The sequence below is a fragment of the Trematomus bernacchii genome, unplaced genomic scaffold (genome assembly GCF_902827165.1).
Source record: "Trematomus bernacchii unplaced genomic scaffold, fTreBer1.1, whole genome shotgun sequence".
Lineage (NCBI taxonomy): Eukaryota > Metazoa > Chordata > Actinopteri > Perciformes > Nototheniidae > Trematomus > Trematomus bernacchii.
Window position 1 is genome coordinate 2,546,834 of NW_022987797.1, and position 21,129 is coordinate 2,567,962.

Consider the following 21,129-nt stretch of genomic DNA (forward strand, 5'->3'; position numbering starts at 1 on the left):
AGATATACCTCTATATCCACTTTTTCTTGTTCTGGGATTAGACTCATTCCTGAAATCGCTTTGTGTGACGGCAAGCTATAACATATTACAAAAATGGTTGGGTTAAGACCCCTCTGATATTTTAGCTTGGTTTGAGAAACTATTTTGCCATGCGAGATATGTTAGGAAAAACTCTTGATGGGTTTGTAAAGGATTGGTCCCCAATGTAATCTCTCATCTTAAAGGAGCCCTATTATGCTCATTTTACAATTCATATTTGCATGTTGTTCCTCTCCTGTGATGTGTCTGTCTCCATGCTTTAATGTTCAGAAAGCTCTTTATTGTTCTCATACTGCCTGTGCTGCAGCACCTCTTTTCAACCTCTGTCTGAAACCAGAGTCCAGTCTGCTCTGATTGGTTAGCTGGCCGGCTCTGTTGTGATTGGTCAACCGCTTAGAGATTTGTCGGAAATGTCCCCCCTTAGCCTATCACATACAATGTGTGGAGCGCTAGCCAATAGAAGGGTGTTACATAGTGATGTCACTATGTTACGTTAGTGAACAAAGGAGTCCAATGGAGGCGTTTCAGGCACAGGGTGGGAGAGAAACTCCCATTGGAGGGAACAGGGATTTTTGCCTACAGTATGAAGACCATTTCTACATGCACAAAAAACCTCTATAACACAATAAGGGGAAACCCAAAAAAAGCGAAGTAGGACCCCTTTAAATGTAGGTCTTTAATTTATATCATCTAAGGACGGTTGAAAATAAAATAGTGAACATAAGAATATCGATTTAAAGCAAAGTACCTGTAACTGATCGAGCTCCACGGATGGAGCCATCAGCCCCGTCTCCTCCGAGGACCCCTGCTCCCCCACGAGCACGTCGCTCCTCAGTTTGGAGTCCAGGTCTGCCCCCCCGACCCCGTACGAGTTGAGCATGCTCTGCCCTCCAGCTGCGGAGTTGAATGGGAATCCGTTGAGGGCGTCTTTGGAGGCCTTCCCTCCGTGCAGAGCGTCGGCCTCATGCTGCAGAGAGCCCAGCTCCAGAGTCTCATCCAGGGGAGGACAGTCCAGGAAGTCCCCCCGAGATCCAGGAACTATTCCCAGACTAGGTGAGGAGGAGTTGTGGGCATCCAACGGTAGAGGGTGGAGGTGAGAGGAAGACGAAGGAGAAGGAGGTACAGGGTGATGGTGGTGGTGATGATGGTGGTGGTGGTGAGAGGACTGGTGGGGGTACTCGGGGGGCTGAGGGGAGTCATACAGGCAGCAGTGAGGATGAGGCAGCTGCGGGTGAGACGAGGTGGAGGAAGAGGAGATGCCCGGGTGTGTCACCATGCCGGGATGGTGAGGGTAGTGGTGGCTCTGAGGGTGGAGGTGGGAGGGGTGGCCCCTGACGTAGTTCCTGTGGGCCTCCAGGAAGCTCAGCTGGGGGTCGTTCAGGATGTAGAAGTCGGTGCGGCTCAGGCCGTGGCGCGCCGCCCCGATCAGGAGGTCGCGGTCATGTTTGCCCGACTCCCACCACACCGGGAGGTAGAGGGAGGGGCGGCACAGCTGGAGGCGGGCGGAGAGCAGCGGGTGACGGAGAACCTGAGGGTAAAATCGTGGATTTATGTGAAAAACTCATGTTTTGGTCATTGCCTTTGGTATATGTAACGTTTATCGCCATATTCAGACGATAAATACATTTTTGAAGCTTGTAAAGATGGGGGTCAACCTCAGCGATCACTGTTTACTCTTACTCTGATCAGCGTCCCTCCCTAAGTCTCCCTGAAATAATGATGGACAGCTGATAGTAACATGGCAGGGTCCGAGACAGGGATTCTCATCTGATTATAAAAAAAACAATGACTTGGCTTTCAGAAAATGTAAATATAATCCCAGAATTCAGATGATAAATACAGCTTTGAAGCTTGAAATGGTACAATGACGAGCGGCCAACTGAGCACCTGAACGGCATAACAACAGGCAGTGTGTGTTGTTTGTGTTTCCTCAGAAAATACACCTAGCACACACACACTCACAAACTTTCTTGCGTCCTACGTTTTCTTAGCCAAGTAAAGAAACATCTTTGATGCTCCTAGCTTAAATTGAGTTAGCCTAATCAATACGATACAAAATGTTTGTATACGTAAATGCATGTGGAACTGCAGGACAGAGTTCAGAACAAATGTCCTTACAGGGACAATAAAGTATATCGTATCGTATTATGAGAGGGACAGCCTGCTAACAAGCTTTGTTATAGAAACATTTGAGCTTTTAACCCAGAGCAAATATCTGAATATTAAATACCTAAAAATCTAATAACCTTTGTATTGTTTTACTTAATTAGTTTGCTTGTAAGGTGAACCTTTTTAGAGCACTGCCACTAAAGCTCCCATCATGCTTTGGGTGATGCAAACAGGATGCAACATGTCAGTTGTGCGTCATCAGAGCCTTCAGCCTGAGGGGGTTTCTGTGAGACATGCTATGAGTTTATTGGAAGTTTCTTGATACATGTATTGTTGTCTTTCGTCATAATACTTCCGTTAGCCAGTACTGATACAAATCAATCAAATGTTAGATATTCTCAGAAGACAAAGAGCCCCAAAAAGAAGTTTACAAAAGAAAAATAGCTTTGAGAGGAATAAGGTTAATGTGTCTTTGAACAATAAGCATGAGTTGCATCAATGACATTTGGCCTAAGCGATGAAGCCTTGTTTCCACAGCTCACCTGCTCTCTGATCTTGCGCAGCAGCTCGATGCGGTACAGGGTCCGCGCCGCTCGCTCCTCCGTCAGAGGTTCCACCAGCACCGCCGGGTCCACCAGACCTGCAGGGACAGAGTGGGAAAGGGGAGGGAGGTCTGAGCTTTATTTTAATTCAAGATAAAATAAGAAATGTTTAAAAGTAACTCAATTTACAAACTAAACAGCAAACTTGAAAAGGAAAAAAATCTAAAAACAGTCCTCCCACCAGCAGGGGTCAGTAAAGTTACTAAAGGAGGGACATGAGGTGGACAGCTACAACCCCAAACATTTGCCTGTATATAATGTAAATATATAATAATATAATATGTGTTATATGATTTATTATTATATATTATATGATATTAAATGATGTATAAAACCAGCCGTCTGTGGATGTGAAACAAAGGAATACAGAGCTTCCTGACAGTGGTACAAATTAATATTGAATTTAACTTTACTCTGAAACACATTTAATTGGTACCATTATTAATCCAATGTCATATATCTAAATTATCTGTATTTCTGTATATCTTACCTATTTTTAAACCAGTGTTTAGACAAATGAAAAATAATTTAGTAGACTTAAATACGTCTTTAGTTGTAAGGGCTTTTAGTAAGTGTTTTGAAAAATAATAAATCTTTCCAAATCTACATTTGTTGGAAATATATATATTATGAATAATTTCTGTTTACTTTTGATAGTTTATTAGGATGTCTGACTTAACATCGCTCCTATATGTTTTATGTTTTGTACTTCTTAAGCTGTTGGTCAATAAAATGAATTAAATTGAATTAATAAAATGACCACATCCAGGTTTTTTAGATTTAGTCTAGCTCTGATGTTTCTGTCAGACCTCACCATAATGTAATAACAGCACGTTTACCTTCTTCCTTCCTGGCAGGCAGCTTGCAGGCCGCCCTGCACATGTTGACGAAGGAGTTGAAGTATCTCTCCAGACTCTCGTCCGTCTTCCTCTCCAGCCGGGCCAGCGCTCTGAACTGGGACCAGTCGAAGGACTTCCTCTCCGGGTCGTACACCACCCCGAAGGAGGACACCGTGCGGTAAAAATCTGCCTGTTCCCGACGAGTCCACCTGAAACAAGAGGGAGGAAGATGAAGATATAATGTTTCAGTTCTCATATTCATGAATAACGTAAAAAATGGGGGAAATTCTAATGCTTTTATTATGAAGTTTAAAGAAGAAGGAAGCACAGTTCATCAATATGAGTGACACAAAGAACGTCATGAAGTTGAAATACCTTGAATACTGCAATCTAAAGTGTTAAAAAAGTTTTCCAAAAAGTTTGCGTTAAGAAGTTAAGAATCGGAAACATTGGTAATATAAATTGAGAAAGGTGGAGAACTGGTAAAAGTAATATTTATATTCTAAAGTTGTAAATGTAAGTCTTTGAAAAGTGCAAACAATTAATAACTGAAACAGACCTCAAAACATTTCAGAACATCAACGTGTGCTATAAACAATAACTTGACCCTGCCTTAGAAGGAACCAATATCGATTTTAAAAGTTGCTATAAGCTGAAACTGATAGTATGTCATTGATCATATGACCTTGTCTCTTATTTTCCAACATGGTTTGACAGCATTAAGCAAGACTTTCAGGATAAAAGCCCACAGAAATGCATATTCAAAAGTTTCTGAAATGAGAATAAAGTCATTCTTATCGCATATTTATCTTTAAACTTGCTATACATGAATACTTATATTATTAGGATTTATCACTAATCTTTTCTCTGAATTTCCCATATGCTTACCTTCTCTGCCACTCCAGGAACAGGGGGTCCGGTTCCGTGGCGACCACGGAGCAGCGCCTCAGCTCCTCCCCCAGCTGCCACGCCAGCGGGCCCCCGGCGTGGTGACCGTGAGCACCGCCGACTCCCATCGCCATGCCAACGAGGCCGTCGTGTAGCATGAACTCGTGCCGGAGCATTGGCTCGCGGCGCAGCGTGAAGCGCTGGAAGGCCGTGATGAGGCGGCGCAGGCGGGCCGTCAGCGAGGGGCCGGGGGGCCACAGGGGCCGCGCCTGGACCACGTGGAGGGACGCCACCCCCGTCCCTGTCCCGGCTGTCGTCGTCGTCGTCGTGGTAACCAGTGTAGCATCGTGGGCGCATAAGTCACCTGACATGTGGGAGTCTGTTAAGAGAATGACGTGCTATTTATCAGAGTAAGGAACGGACAATTTGATCAAATAGTTAGCACTGTATAACGTTTGAGAAAAAAAAGAGAAATACCTCCTAAAGGATGTCTGGATATCATTATTTTTATGATACAGGTACTAATAAATACCCGTGTTTCATTACCGTAATAATATTTAGGTTTTTCATCTTCTGGGAGTCTGTGGAGGGTTAACAAGCTGTTTATGGGAATAAGAGATGGACATTTTGATCCTAATCAAGTATCCTTTTTGTTACTACATTTAGCAAATGTATCATTTCAATATGGAAATAGCTATTTAAAACAAGGATGCCATTTTTTTATTCTTACCGATATTTCACTCTTTCGACCATCACAAGAAAATGCCTATTTTACTTGCTAAGATGAGTTGTGAAAGGTTAAACTTTATTAAACGCAAATCCAGATAAAACAATTGGTCCATCTTTAAATATGCAAATGAATACCCCAGTGTTCCCATAAATATTCTGCCTTAAACTACATACAGAGAAAATGGAAAGATGATTTTTACAATTGTACTTTATCTGTTATGTCCCTGGTTCTGACCAGAATAATTGGTAACAAGGTATTAGTATCTAAGTGTGGATGTCATTTTCCGCAGAGTGCTATTAAACATTTAGATGTTCATTAAATGTGATTGCACTCTCTGAAATGAAGACTTTAGGTGAAAGGTGAAATGGGTTTGGATATGATAGGTGTTGAACTGAATAGGTGAAATGGAACCCAGAGGAGAGAAATGATATCATAATGTCTAAGGTGATGTCTTAATCATCACAGAAAAAAATTAAATTACTACTTGAAATGATATAAAAGTGCCTTTAAGAATATAAATACGAACACATTATACAGATGTCTTGTTGGCATCAATTTACATATATGTGTTGGAAACGAACATGAGATATTATTCCATAAATAATTCATACATGATCATGGTTAAGATAGAACAAACTAAAACATTAGGTGTAAAATAAATCAATATATTGTGGAAAAAAATAAGACTAGCAATAGACAGCCATTTGTAAAAGGAAAATGAATTCAAAGGAAATGAAAACACAAGTTGGATCAGGAAAGGCTCTCCTCTAAAGGTATGTGTTAAGAAGGATTTGAAAGAAGACACAGATTCAGCAGACGGTTTCCTCAGGCAGATTGTTTCTTTGCCTCGGTGCCCGACAGCAAACACTGCTGTGTGTCCCCTTCAGTTTGCAGCGGGGCCAGGATGCTGTTATGTACCTACTGTAACTTCTTATTGAGCTCTGTCTCTCCCTGAGGCAGCACACAGTGTACAGACTGCACTTTATGTGTATGTGTGTAACAGTCTCACCTGGCCCGGTGCTGTCAGGCTTGTCTGAGGTGTCGGTGCTGGAGCACGTCTCCTCTCCCTGTGAAAGGAACACACAAAGATTTGACTGAAGAGAAATACACAGGACTTTACGATGACTTATTATTTATATCATTTTGGGTTATGATTGGGCACTACGGTTCAAACGCATATGAATACAAGTATTTTCTTCAAGACGACATGTTCTTCTCATTTTCAGGTTCATATTTGTATCGTTTCTACTGTGACATGTCTCCATGCTTTAATGTTCAAAAAGCTCTTTATTTTTCTCATACTGCCTGTGCTGCAGCACCTCTTTTCACCCTCTGTCTGAAACCAGAGCCCAGTCTGCTCTGATTGGTTAGATGGCCGGCTCTGTTGTGATTGGTCATCCGCTTAAAGATGTCCCGCCCCTTAGCCTATCACTCACAATGTGTTGAAGCGCTAGCCAATAGAAGCGTGAGTGTTCCGTAGTGATGTCATTATGTTACAGAAGTAAACAAACATACAATAATGATATATGTTGACGTCATTAAGACAATGGTATTCAGTTACGGGCCAGTCCTACCTTTCTCTCCACAAACACAAAAACAATTTTAATATTAATACTATTAAAACAAAAGGAGGCCTAACTTATATTTTCTTTGTACCATTACCTGACTTTGTACAGCTTACATTTGCAAATTAAATTAATCATACACAATTAAAATAATATTCTTCTTTAATTACAAAACATATGTAAAAGTTTAGGATTACATTTATAACCATACATTAAATAGCTGTGTTTTATATTTGATATAAAGCTGCAAATTCCATTTTCATGGAGCATTTAATTAAAAGTAGCAAGGGCCAACAGGTCAGTTACCTGAAACCTATTTTGTTACTATGAAGTTTACATTTAACAGCACATAACGATAAAAATGATACCAAATAAAATAAGCAATAAGAAAAATAAATCACAACATTATCTGATCTGGTTTTGGAAGTGTTGTTACTTAGGTATTAAAATACATCATTAACTCTTCACAATTATTTTGTAGAGTACCCAGAGGGCATTAGGGTCGGCTGCCCATCAACTTGGAAGGAAATACAATTTAAAAAATGTTTCCCAGTGGAAACTTTATCACCCAAACATTTTGATTTGTTATCTCAAGGGCCTACGCTGAGGTAAATAATGTGTCCATAACTAAATTAACTGAATCTCAGGAAGAAAGGGAGAAGACAAAGAGAGATCTGTTCAAACTCTAATGTTGCGTCTCAGGAGAGATTCTCCTCACCTTGCTGCTCTCGTCTCTGTCCTCTCCATCAGCTTTGCTCTCCGCCTCGTCTTTCACCTCCTCTGCTTTGCACACGCTGACAAAAGAAATGACAGAAAAAAGAAAATAACCTTTAATACCTCAGACTATGTCCTACTGAGCAATGTCTTGTAAGGACAACACTTGCAAGGGTGGAACTAAAAGGATTAGAGAACACACACTGTGAAAAACTGAGTTCCCTTTATGTTTGACTAAAGATGTCAGAAAACATGAAACGACTGCAGAAGAAGAAAAAGCTACCATGATGCAGAGATGCAACAAAGTCCTGTCAGAATACGACCTGTCAAATAGGTTGATCACAGCAACGTGTTAGTGAGAGACACTGAGAGAGTTTAGAATACATAATACAATAGCCATTTCTGTCTTTGCTAATATAAACGTACACACAGATTTAAATTAGAAACTAAATGATTATACATTGTATAATTGAATATGTGTTTCATATGTTTATCAACATTTAATAGAGAGCTAAAGTGTGAATAAAACGATTATTATGCTTTTTTTTATCATTTTCTTTCATAACTTTTAGGCTTGATTTAAAATATGTTAAATCACTTTGACATTGAGACATTTTGACATTGACATATTCACTATTTCAAAAAAAATGTAAGCTCACGCAAATCTGAATAATGCAATCTGGAAGTTAAGATAAACAAAACAATATATAGTTCAACTATATAATAAAATACTATATAAATACAACATTTTGTGAAACACTACATAGTACATACAGTATATTGTAAACCAGGAGGGATGAATTATGTGCAACTACTTTTTTTTGTTGTATTTTGGATATTTACACACTTAATAATAATGCACACTATCTGTATTTTTGTCATTTATTTTCTTTCATTGCCGACTTTTAGACGTTTGAAAAGAGCTTGAACCTACCCTGTCCATCAACATCACTTTAAGTTAAATAAAAGTCTCTCTGCAACTCAAGCGAGCAATCCTCCATAAAAACGTTACAAGTTTAAGTCCAGTCCAGAATTGTTAAGATTCATAAATAGAAAACTTGTTGTCCAGACACTGCGGCCATTCCTGAGGCAGCACCTGAACCTTTCATGCAGTTGTTGAGCATATTGACGGTTTATAGATCCATCCTGGTAATGTTTTAATTTCCCCATCCTGCTTGCACCCTGTGTTGGCCGCCTGCTGCGTTAGCATTCTGATCCAGCAGATGCTCCTGCAGCACAGCGGCTCAGCGGGGAGCAGCTTCAGGTTCAACAGGTAATAAAGCGGACGACAACTTCAATTACCTTCAGGAAGACGATCAAAGCTTCACACGTGTCTCATCTTCACAACTCTGGAAAATACATTTCCCACGCTAAGTCTACGCTTCCCTCTTTCCCTCTCAGTCACTCTCTCCGTCAATTATAACTCTCAGGCTTTTGTCAGAATAGCTTCTACTTAGAACACTTCGAAGTAAAGTGAAACTGCCAGAGAAATGACTTTATACATCTTTCAGAGTTTTGCGGATTGTGCTGCTGTGTCTGTCATCTATATAAATGTCTCTCTTTCCCCATTAGTATTTTTGTCACTGATCTGGTTGAAATAAGTGTCACGCTAATGTCACCCTCAGCATATCTTCCTATGTGTTTATAACATTGTTCTTCACACTCGGCATGTGAAGCAGCAGTGTGGGCGTGGAGGTGGCTCTGCTGATAGAACACACATCAGAGGTGGCACCGTGTGTTTCTCACACCAGAGTTGGCAACCTCCTGCTGTGATGGCTCCTACAGAGAGTAAAGGAGGCAGAGAGCGTGGAAGGAGCAGAGGCTCCTGATGGGGGCTGCAGGAAGCTGATTTATGGACGTGCGTGTGTGTCTCCTGCACCTGTCTCTACTTTAGACCCTGAAGATAGCATTTTGATCCGTTGGCAAAAGGTCAATGGGATTTTCCATTAGATTTTGGAATATTGCAGAGAATAATCATATCTGTGGCAAACACATGTTTATGATACTTAACAGGTTTTGTTCAGCAGGATCATCTCCACATATTAACACCGCTTTTATGATTTATTGGTAAAAAGCAAAGTAAAACGCTTGTGTAAGGCTACAAAGGAACTGCAGCACGGTCAGATGACTTCATGTCACCACCGCTAAACTAAAGGCGGTTAATGTTAGCGTGATGATGTTTTGTAGTCTCATTGAGACACCTGTTGAACTGATCTTCTATTGACACAGACAATTCAGACAATCACCAGTGGGGTATTTAGTGATATATATTTGTGTCGTAGAACAAAACGTAAATATCTCTTAAGCTTGTGTTTACGTGTTTACTTGTGTTAAATAATGATTAGTTAGCTGTTGACTTCTGCATGAGGGAACGCAGAATGGCTAAAATGCTAACTCATTTCAGGGTTCAAAGACTCATTCCTGCATAACTCTATATAGTGGTGCAGGAACGAGTCCTAAAACCCGGAAGTGAGTAAGCATTTTACCACTACCGGTTCCCTCGTCTCAGAGTCAATGGGATCTCTCCATAGGATTTAGGAAAATAGCTCGAAATAAGGTCTGTGGTTGAGACACATTTAAGAGACGGATCACGTTTTGTTCTACGACATTAAATACATCAGCAGTGACCCCACTGGGGATTTTTGAAGAGTTGACGTGTCTGAAAAACGATGGTTGTTACCAAGTGGCTGAATAGGACTACAGCAGTTGTCGAGGCCGTTGTACGTCATTACACCGAACACGTAAACACGTCATCCCTGCATCACTCTATAAGCAACTGGGGATAGGTCACTTACCCAGGGTTCCATGCTTACTATGTGTCAAACTACAGTGTGTCATTTGTGCTAATTTAAAAGAAGGTTGAATTTAGAATTTGCACTTCCAAAGTCATTATCAACTGATAAGTGTCTGAACGAGTGCTCTGCCTTACTTATAATATAATCTTGAAAGCATCCCCATTTCAAAAACTAGGTAAAGACACATACAGCGTACACACAAGGAATACATATTCAAGCTGAATATTGTGTGTGGTGTTTAACATTTTTGAATATTGTTGTCAGGTTGTGTTTACTTTAACTTTAATATTTGATAGTCAACTTTAATATATACAACACCACTATTTTTTAAACACAAATAACATTAATATTATCATCCTGAATCAAAAATCTAGAATAGCTAAAGGGGCTAAAGGCACACTTTTGCTGTTAAAGAATTGCATACAACACCAAAAATAAATGTGAAAAAAAATCATAAAAGGGAAGAAAATGAATGAAAAAGTGATGTGTCATGTCTTCAACAACCAGAGGTGCTTTTCAAAACGCTCTAAAATAAGGCTTTTTCCACTGTATGACCCTGTGTCTGTGTGTGTGTGTGTGTGTGTGTGTGTGTGTGTGTGTGTGTGTGTGTGTGTGTGTGTATATTCTACCTGTCAGCCATGTCGGCGGGCCCCTCCCCCCCTCCCTGTTCAGCAGACAGCGCCGTGACGTCGGGCATCCCCACCCTCTCCAGGAAACACAGGTCAGGGTCAGCACGCATGGCATTGTACCGCTCGTAGCCTGTTCAAAGGAAAACACACACCGCATTAACACACAGTGAAAAACATGTTCACACACACACCAACAATGGTTCATATTTATGCAAAGGATAGTGTTGGGTCATACACATGCTAAAAGGTGAAGCAACCTGAGAGTATGAGAACTAAAGTGCTCAGGCGAACACTCATAGATACCAAGGTGCAATTTGACAGCTCACCGTGTTTGTGGACTCCAATGAGCAGAGACTTGTCGGCGTCTGTATCCCACCACAAGGCTGGAATCTCTATGTAGTCGATGTCAGGGAGTGACACCTCCAGTTTACTGTCAACACACACACACACAATGTGTCAGTCGCTGCTGTCAGGACTCTCAGGCTCACTGAAGACACAAGCAAACACTCAGGGGCAAATTATTCTGACTGAGGGTCTCACCACTACAGTCTCCTCACCCCTTTTAATTTACTGGTAATGCAAACAAACAGGTAGATGTGTTTACATTACAAGTGTTTTCTTTTAATTTATTTTAAAAGAGTAATGACTTTGGCTTTTCATTCATTAAACCATTGCTATTCTAACTCTTAAATGGGCATTCACATATAAATATTTTGCAAAATCTATTGAATGCTATTTCACCCATATTACACAGTTATAACACCCATGTAACACATTAATACACCCATATTAAAGCCCTATTTGACCATTATTACAACTATATTACACCCATGTTACACTGTTATTACACGCATATTAGACTGTTATTATACCCATATTACCCCTATGCTTTAACAATATTACACCCATTTTACACATGGACCCTGTCAAATGACTGTATTCCCCAGGATACAGGGGAACATACAGGATACAGTATACAGGATACATTTAAGGGCTAAAAAGGAAAACAAATCAGATCCTTATGTACATAGAAGTGCCTTGTTCATGCTATTCCCTCAATTAATCATCACGTACATTTCCTGCCAGATTTTGCATCAAGTGGCAGGACAGTTTTATCAACAATTAAACTGACCACCTGCTCAAACAGTCCAATAATTATAACTTCAAGAACATGGTTTCTACTCCATACCTGGCAGGTATCCCCTCTAGAGCTTGATTGGCAGCTTCACCCAACACCTCCACCTTCAGGTAGTACAACATCCGCACCCTCAGTAGCACCCTGCAGAGAGAGAGAGGGGGGTACATGTAAGGGATAATGTGCAGCAAGGCGGACATTTTAGTGAAAATCTAAAAGAAAAAAATAGTCACTTCTAATGCGGTAATATAATAAATAAATGTCCTCCTCTTGCCACTACTGACGTTATATTGACAGGACTTCTTTCTGCGGATTGATATGACTGCACATAGTCCATGATCTGAAAGTCCTAAGCATTCTGTTATCAAGAAAGAGCCGACCGCTGAATGTCCAAACTAAACTTTGACGCGTCAGCCGGAAAACCGGTCGTGCAGAAAATCCTGCACGAGACGAGCCCCCCTCTGCAGGATAGCTTTGTATCAACATATACAGACCTATAATATAATCATTCTGACCTCAATGTGCTTTCTACAAGTAACATTTAATGTATATTTCAAAGGTTCATTATTACAGTTTTATTTTATATTTTATGTGAAGCACAACATACCATGCTGTTATAATAAAGTTATAGTAAGTTTATCAGCCTTTGAAACTTAAACCATTTTTGAGAATAAATACATAAATAAATATTATTCATAATCATAATTGATCATACACGTGTGGCGATTAGTCGACTCATCAACCAAATGACGAATGATGACAATACAAATCTTTAGTCGAGGGCAGCCCTAATAATAATCACAGCACAGTTCATATTCCTGTCTTCTGTAATGACACACACACACACACACACCACAACACACACACACACACACACAAACACACACACACACACACACACACACACACACACCACACACACACAACACACACACACACACACACACACACACACACACACACACACACACACACACACACACACACACACACACACACACACACACACACACACACACACACACACACACACACACACACACACACACACACACACACACACACACACACACACACACAGCTGTTAGTGAGGGTGCACTGACTTGTTGCAGTGCTGTTTCAGGTGCTTCTTGTAGCTCTCGTCCTGCAGCACCACCTCAGGGTTGCAGTGCACCAGCCAGTCAGCGTTCTTCAGCTCAGGGACGCTCAGCGGGATCTTCAGCTTCTTCCCCTTCCGCCCCCGAGGAACTGGAGCCGATAAACCTGGAGCACAGGGGGGGGGATCCTCTTGGTTAATCCTAATGATGGATTTTAAATACTGAACTTCATGCTAACATTTTACCCCTGTAAAGTGACACTTATGGCGCTTTTCCACTGCAGGGCCTCGCTCGGCTTAGTACGCCTACGGTATGGCTAGGCCTCTCTTGGCCTTGTTAGGCCAGGCTCACTTTATGCTGCGTTTCCATTACAGTTTAGGAACTGGGGTAGTAACTATAGTAACTCAGTGTAGGCGGAGCCGTGACGTCATCTTCAATGCGAAACACAAAAACAACACAGCCGTTAGCTGTTAGCACTCAGAGCTCACAGCTCCTCATATCTGTTCAGAAACTAGACAAAAGTTAAACAAGTACAAACCACAGACTGTCTGTGTCATGGCGAATACAGTCGCTGCTTTATTTATGTCTGTATAGGCCGTTGTTGTGAGTGTGGACGGTCGGAGCATATACTGCGTTAGCTTAGCCAATCTCCATTTAGAAAACACGCATTTTAAAAGGTTTTTCGCCTGCCGTCTGTCTGCAGACTTGTCAAAGCATTAATTCATGGTTTTTACTAACCGGTATCAGTATGTTGTTACTTCGGCATCATTTTGAAACGTGTATTACAATTAAATCACGGTAAAATATGTTCATTTTGTTGTAGTTGCCAGCGATTCTCTCACTAGTTTAGCATACTCAGCCCGGTTGTTGGCCCGGAAAGAACCTTGATTTTGGAGAGCCGGAAAAACTGTGAAAAAGTACCCGCTAGCCGGAACTACGCCTAGTGGAAACGCAACCAAAAACGGGCCGGGCACGGCACGGCACGCTTAAACCGCGCTGTAGTGGAAATGCGCCATTAGAGTGGGAGATTCAAAGAGATAGGTCAACTTTAATTTAATGTATTGATTCTTATGTTATTATTTTATTCTTGTTTTATTGAATTATGTGTTTATTGACTTCTGTCAGAATATCAAAGTTATGTGTTACTATTGGGGTTGTATCAGTTTTTTTGTTTTGTTTTTCAATCACTTTGTTGCTATATAAAATCAGTTAGATTTGATTTCTGTGATAACCATGTCTAAAATGAATTATAAGTATTCTAATAATGTATTATAATCTGCTAGCACTTTATAATTGTAGTTATAAGCACTCATACAAACCAAAATTGCTTTATATCAACAATCACAAAACATAACATTTCATTTTATAATGAGTTATAACATAATTATTCATAATTGTTAATCACTGAGTGTACAGTATAAACTCAGCCTATACCCCTGGAAAGTGAAAGGAATAAGCAGTACAGAAAGATTATTATTTATTACAACTATGGAAATTATAGAATAGTGCAAAAAAGTCTATGAGTGACCAGAAATGATGAAGTATTATGATAAAAGACATTATAATATGATATAAATATAATTTTTAAGGAGTAACCAACATTAAAGTCTGGTTCTGCTGCATACATTTGTTTCCCTTTCAGTCTGCCTAGTGTGTGTTATACTGTAAGAGTGCAATACTAAATGTGTGTAGTGCTCTTTAAACAGAGGAAGTGGAGTATAAGGCCTTAGGCTAACGTTACAGCGCATGCTAACGGTGAAATGCTAACCGGAGTGATTGAGCAGCGCCTCGTCCTGGCCCTCCTTGGTGGGGGTGATCAAGTCCCAGATGAAGCTCTTGATCTTGTCGTCACCTTTGTAGTGTCTCAGGCAGTACACCAGCAGAGCCCTGCAAAACAAACATATTAGTTTGAATATTTCCATGTTTCTGAGGTTACATTGTTCTGTTGTCTTACATACTGTAATACACTTAGTAAAATACATCTTATCAATATTTATTTTCTCTTGTATTTACTTTCAGTTCATTTGATATTGAGGTGATCCAGAAGAAAGACAAAGTAATCGCGTTAGATTCATTTTATTTTGTGATGCCAAAATTAGGTCACTGACATTTTCAGTAATTCTAACTTCATACATGTTTAAAGTACCTACCCTGTACTCGCATGACAGCTCTAACCCTGGGGTGTGTTTTCTAGTATGACTTTTCACTGTTTTACCCCTAGTAAACATTTCAGAATGTAGAGTGAAATAATATGAAAAGGATGTTTCCCTTACCTGCAGATCACCTCCATGTCTCCCTCTGCCAGATGCCATTTAAAGCGGCCGTGGTTAAGAATGTCCTTCCATCGTCCCCATCTGAAACACACAGTAAAGAATGTAGAGCTAAGTAAAAAATAAACTGAGAGAGAAAAAATAGTAGCAACAGATACAGTAAATATATTTTCATTTGTCACATAAAACAAAAAGAGTGTACATTTATTTTCTCTTCAATTCAGAATCTTTGAAGTTTGCTCTGATGTATTTATGTTCACTCTTTAGCTCACAACGGAACCCCGGTGTAAACATAGATATATAAACTCACAAGAACTTTTTTAATGGACTGAGCATCACTGAGGTTTAAGACTGTAAGATGTGTGTGTTCATATTGTTTAGAGGGAAATGAAAAAGAGGCACTTATTATTATGTATTTTACTACATTTTCTTGGAAATGAATATGTCTGAAAGCACAGGAATGATACATTTGAATTAAGATCATTTCAGACAAGGGCTTACGTTTGCTAAGAATGAGTTTTATAATTTGTTGTACTACTATTATTTGTAGTAGTGTGTTATTAATTATCAAGTAATTATTTGAAGATCAATTTCATATTTGGCTTTAATAAAGATTGAACATTTCAGTTGAGATGAGTTGTTTGTTGTGCTTATAGTCTAGTTGCCAGCTCATAGAGTCTGGTTGTGAACCCATAAATGCTGAGTACAGCAAAGTTTTATGTTAGATATGTCTAGTCCCCAGCACATAGAAACTGCCGGATGGTAACTTGCATATGTTGGGCAATTTGCACAAAAGGGAAAACCCCCAAAAGCATGAAAGGGCCTCTTTAAACTGCAGCCACAGATGAAGTATTCCCAGGTCGTACCCGAAGATCAGCAGGTTCTTCTCCACCCTGAAGCACTCCGCCCGGAGGTAGCGGCGGGCGCGCTCTCCGAGACGACGAGTCCGACACGGACGCTCCTCCGAGTCGCTGTCCAGCTCCGAGAACTCCATCAGCTCGTCATCCTCGAAGGAGTTGTAGTGACGGGTCTGCTTCCTCACCCGGGGGGGTGTCGATCACCAAGGACTCCTGGGAGAGAGAGAAAGAAGTATAAAGGAAACTTTAGAGGAACACCAGAGACACGACACTTCAAGACACGTGTCATAGTACACGCCCGCACGCACGCACGCACGCACGCACACACACACAGGTATGGGGACAGAAGCAGTGCTTTGTGTGCAATCTGCTTCATTCATTAAGGAAGTCCATCTGTTACGAGGGGAAGGAGAGGACATGAGAGGGGAGGAAGAGTGAAGAGGGAGAGGAGAGGAGAGGAGAGGAGAGGAGAGAGAAAAGGAGAAGGAAAAAAATGATAGGGGAAGAGATGAAGAAGAATTGGAGTGGAGAGAAAAGGAGAGTAGTTGAGAGGAGAGGAAGGAGAAAGGAGATGAGGAAGAGATGGGGAAGACAAAAGAAGGTAAAGAAAACAGAGAAAGGGAAGATCAAGAAGTATAAAAGGAACAGAGAGGAGTAAAGGAAAGGAGGGTAGCGTAGATGAGAGGAGAGAACAGTAAAGCCAGAATGAAAGGAAAAGCATCATTCCTTTATCATCTTTTCTATTCATGCTCTTGTTGACTATGTTCTAGCTTACACATCCCTCCATCTTTGTGCTTTCTAACTTGGATCACACCTATTGACTCTTTAAGCCTTGTATCGCTCCCCATGTTGCTTTCTCCATCCATTCCCCCAGTACTCCTCCTCTCCCACTACTACCTTCTTCTTACTTTGGCATGATTCACGAATATCTCCTGTTGAATGGTTACTGTTCACTCTTTCCCTGCTTCACCTTCAGCATCCACCTTTCTTTCTGTCACTGCGCTCACATTTCCCCTGATTTCTTCTTTCCTCTCCTTTTCTGTCCCTTTTCTTTGAAGATCCTTTCCTTCTTTGTGTTTCTTCCCTCCTCTCCTGCTTCCCGTTTGAAATCTGTTCCCCTCTTCTCTCCTTCTCTCTGTACCTTCTCGGATTTGGAGTCCATCTCCACCTCAGCGATCTTGGCCCATTTCTGCCAGAAGTTGGGGTCGTCCAGAGAGATGTCCGTTCTGTTACCAGAGGAGACGAAGCTGGCCTGAGGGAAGCATAACAGAAGTCAGACTCTGGTTGATGTTATCTGTGTTGTGAGTGATGTTGGAATCCAACCAAATGTTTGGACTGGAGCTGAATTGTTTTCCTCAAATATTTAGTGTCTTCATATTTGAACTTCATGCCAAAATATTCCAAGCATTTCCTGCAAAAAGCCTCAGGAACAACATTTAGACCGTGGGACAAAATAACCACCATATTAAGCCAAGAAAACTACTCTTAGTAAAAAATGAAAGGCCTTAAATTATTCAATTCCATCGCCTCAAAAATGATTTAGGATATACTGTACACCATCCAACACATTGCACATTAAAAAAGAGTGATGAAAAAGATTTGAAATATCTAAGCAACACTTCATGAAACTACACCTTTCAGACAGTATACGTAAATATATTGTAGTTTTTATAAAGCGCTTTTCATGCTACTCAAAAGGCACTGTACATGCTAAAATGCATCAAAACAACATCAAAACAACACACTTAAAATGTATACAACACAACAATAACTTTAGAGCTTTGTGAACAGATGATTTCATCATTCAGGTTTCTACCTTAGCGAAGGTGGACCCTTTCCCTTCAGTCTCGATGGTGATGGTCTGAGTTCGCCTCTGAAGAATCTGATCGATGTCTTCCTCGCAGAACTTGGAGCCCTCGTCTTCGTCGTCCATCAGCGCTCCGTATGCTCCTTTTTTTAACAAATCTTCAACTTCCAGCTTTGAAAGCTGCTGCACCTGCAGCAAGATTCAGCCACACAATGAGAATCGACCAGTTGTAAAGTATCTAAAGGGACATCCTGGAGAAAACACAGTGCAACACCCAATATCTTGCAATATCTAATATTCATGCCCAGATGCATCAGCCTGACATCAGCCGATGTTCACGCTGCAATCGGTACAAAAGGTAGAAAGTAGTAGAACTTTTATTTAGCCAGGAAAATCCATTAAGAACAAATTCTTATTTTCAATGATGACCTGACGGGAGGCAAAAGGCTTCCTGAGGAGAAAAAGGGGGAATCCGTCATAACTTTAACGTCATTCACGGAGCAACTCTCTGTACAGGGTTTTTTCAGAACCCATAAATAAAATATTGTGCTCAGAGTCTTTTTGACTTTTCGATAGAAGAGAATGAACACGAAAAAAAAAAATGGTATTGTTCACATTTGGCTGTCAAGGCAGTCATTGCAGGGGTAAAATGATCTACTGATGCCAATAATAACACTGGTTTTGAAATCGGCTTGAAAATGTGACCCCTGATATCGGCTGATAGTCCCTCACCCCGTTGACGCTGCCCTTGCGGTTGATGTCCTGCAGCACGGCTTTGTCCAGGCCCAGCTTCAGACTGGCCTTGTCGAACATCTCCCTCTCGTACGAGTTCCTGGTGATCAGTCGGTAAACTTTCACCGCTTTGCTCTGGCCAATCCGGTGGCAGCGTGCCTGAGCCTGGCATGGAGCGGGTCAGAGTAAAGATATTCAATATAACATAATATATAACGTATAATACTGATGCTTTATAAATGTCCTTGCTACTAGACGTATTGAGGGTTTTGTGCAATCTTTCAAATCTATTCATTAATGCATGTAATGTGAGCCTACATTAATAGGGTTACAATGTTTTAATACCATTGTAACCCCCCGTTTTCAAAATGTAAGCTCGACCAGACTCAGAAAGAGTCTAATAAGAGTAACTGATTTGAGTTATTAGGCTACACATAGAGCCCATTCAATCCAATAGTTCTCTACATACTAATTGGCTGCGGAGGAGAACAAATCTTTCAGCCAACAAAGAGCAGTCTCAATCATTTAGGGAAATGTCACTCAATTCTGAGAGGAATACACTTTTTGACTAGAAATTGAAACAGCCATTGCATCAAAACTGTGACAGATTCACACTGACAGGTAACACTGTGTGCTTACTTCATTTTTAGCAGCAGAATAGTTCTTTGAAGTATGCATTTTGTCCTATACAGTATTTCAGTCTCAAAAGGAATAATAAATGCCACTAAATATTAAACGGCTCATAAAGCAGCAACTCTGGACTCTTGCATGGACCCCGCCCCCTGTGTGTAGTGTGACTCTGTGCCCCCCCCCCCCCCACCTGCAGGTCGTTCTGGGGGTTCCAGTCAGAGTCGAAGATGATGCAGGTGTCAGCAGCGGTGAGGTTGATCCCCAGCCCCCCCGCTCTGGTGCACAGCAGGAACACGAAGCGGTCCGAGTCCGGCTTGCAGAACCTGTCGATGGCCGCCTGCCGAAGGTTCCCTCGCACGCGCCCGTCGATGCGCTCGTACGTGTAGCTGCAGGAAACATGCAGAAAAGTTGTTGTTGATAATGTCAAGGTTAACAAAGAAACTACATCTATTCAAATCTCCTGACATTTTGGGTGATGCAAAAAACATCCAAACACACATCCAAACTGATGTCAGCAGGTACCCAACCAGGCAAAACAACATACTGTGTAGAAAGCTCTGTAGAACTACCACTAAATCACAAAGCTAATCGATAATCAGTGTTCAATTATGGAATGGTCTGAACCTAAATATCTCAAGAATACTCAAATACCATTTTAAGAATATTTTGCTAGCAGGTTACATACATATATTTTTAAAGATTCCCTATTATGGTTTTTGGGGTATTTGTGTACAGTATGGAGCTTGTTCATCATAAAGTTCATAGTTATTTCGCTGTCAAATGTATTGAATATCGCTCAGGGGGCACTTTTCTTCATAAGTAATGTTTTCTGCCCTCCTGCTTGATCTAACTTTGTTTTCTTCCACCGCTCCCCCCCCCCCTCACCGTCTCTGTATGAGGTAGTCCTCCATGATGTCCAGGCAGCGCACCATCTGGGAGAAGACGAGCACCTTGTGTCCCCCGGCCAGCAGTTTGGGCAGCAGCTTGTCGATCAGCACCAGCTTCCCGGCCGCCTGGATCATGGCCTGCAGCTGGAAGTCCAGCGCGTCAGGGCTGTGGTACCTCCTGAAGCCATCTAGAATCTTCTCCTCCGCTCCTGGAAGGAAGAACAGAATGGTGAGGGGGGTAAAAGTAACCTCAATATCAAATGCAATGCAGATAAATACAAGAGAAAAAAAAATATCAATAAGATGTTTTTTACTAGGTAATTTTGGAGAAACCAGCTCGAGTGCGCTAGAATTTGAAAATACACAGCCGGAGAAAATCTGCCACTTCCTTACAGAGCCCCTCCTCCAACACACACGAACGCGCACATGACCAATGAGGGCACGAGATAAGTTTGTACAAAGATGGAAGGCTGACAGGCAGGTAGGCCATCCAGTTATTTTAGCCGGGCCGGCTAGTATCAAAAATGTGTCCTCTGCTCAGAGATGTTCATTACTGTAAGCATATTCAGGCAGTAGCCTATTCACCAACAATGAAACACATGAGCACATAGATGAGAGTAACACCTACGTCACTTCCGGGCAAAAATTACGGCCCCGCCCACTTTTGGGGGAAAACAACGCTGTCATTTGAATGGCGGTGAATACAAATTCTGAAGTTTTTGCCAATCCGATCAGAAATGTAAGAAAACCGTGGATTATTGGATCTTCGAAGAGCCCGATTACGATGGCCAGACAGGCAAACAA

General features: G+C 41.1%; 1 protein-coding gene across 1 annotated transcript in view; it reads right to left on the minus strand.

Annotated features, from left to right (window-relative positions):
• The window catches only part of chd6 (chromodomain helicase DNA binding protein 6), a 129,611-nt gene that overhangs the window by 17,388 nt on the left and 91,094 nt on the right, over positions 1-21,129 (minus strand). Inside the window, 19 exon segments of the mRNA XM_034149866.1 lie at positions 788-1,567; positions 2,691-2,788; positions 3,590-3,798; positions 4,478-4,856; positions 6,217-6,274; positions 7,491-7,566; positions 10,911-11,040; positions 11,237-11,340; positions 12,100-12,189; positions 13,149-13,308; positions 14,911-15,029; positions 15,416-15,496; positions 16,279-16,460; positions 16,462-16,482; positions 17,411-17,521; positions 18,086-18,265; positions 18,809-18,973; positions 19,629-19,824; positions 20,324-20,534. Of these exon segments, the coding sequence (XP_034005757.1) occupies positions 788-1,567; positions 2,691-2,788; positions 3,590-3,798; positions 4,478-4,856; positions 6,217-6,274; positions 7,491-7,566; positions 10,911-11,040; positions 11,237-11,340; positions 12,100-12,189; positions 13,149-13,308; positions 14,911-15,029; positions 15,416-15,496; positions 16,279-16,460; positions 16,462-16,482; positions 17,411-17,521; positions 18,086-18,265; positions 18,809-18,973; positions 19,629-19,824; positions 20,324-20,534 (3,350 nt within the window).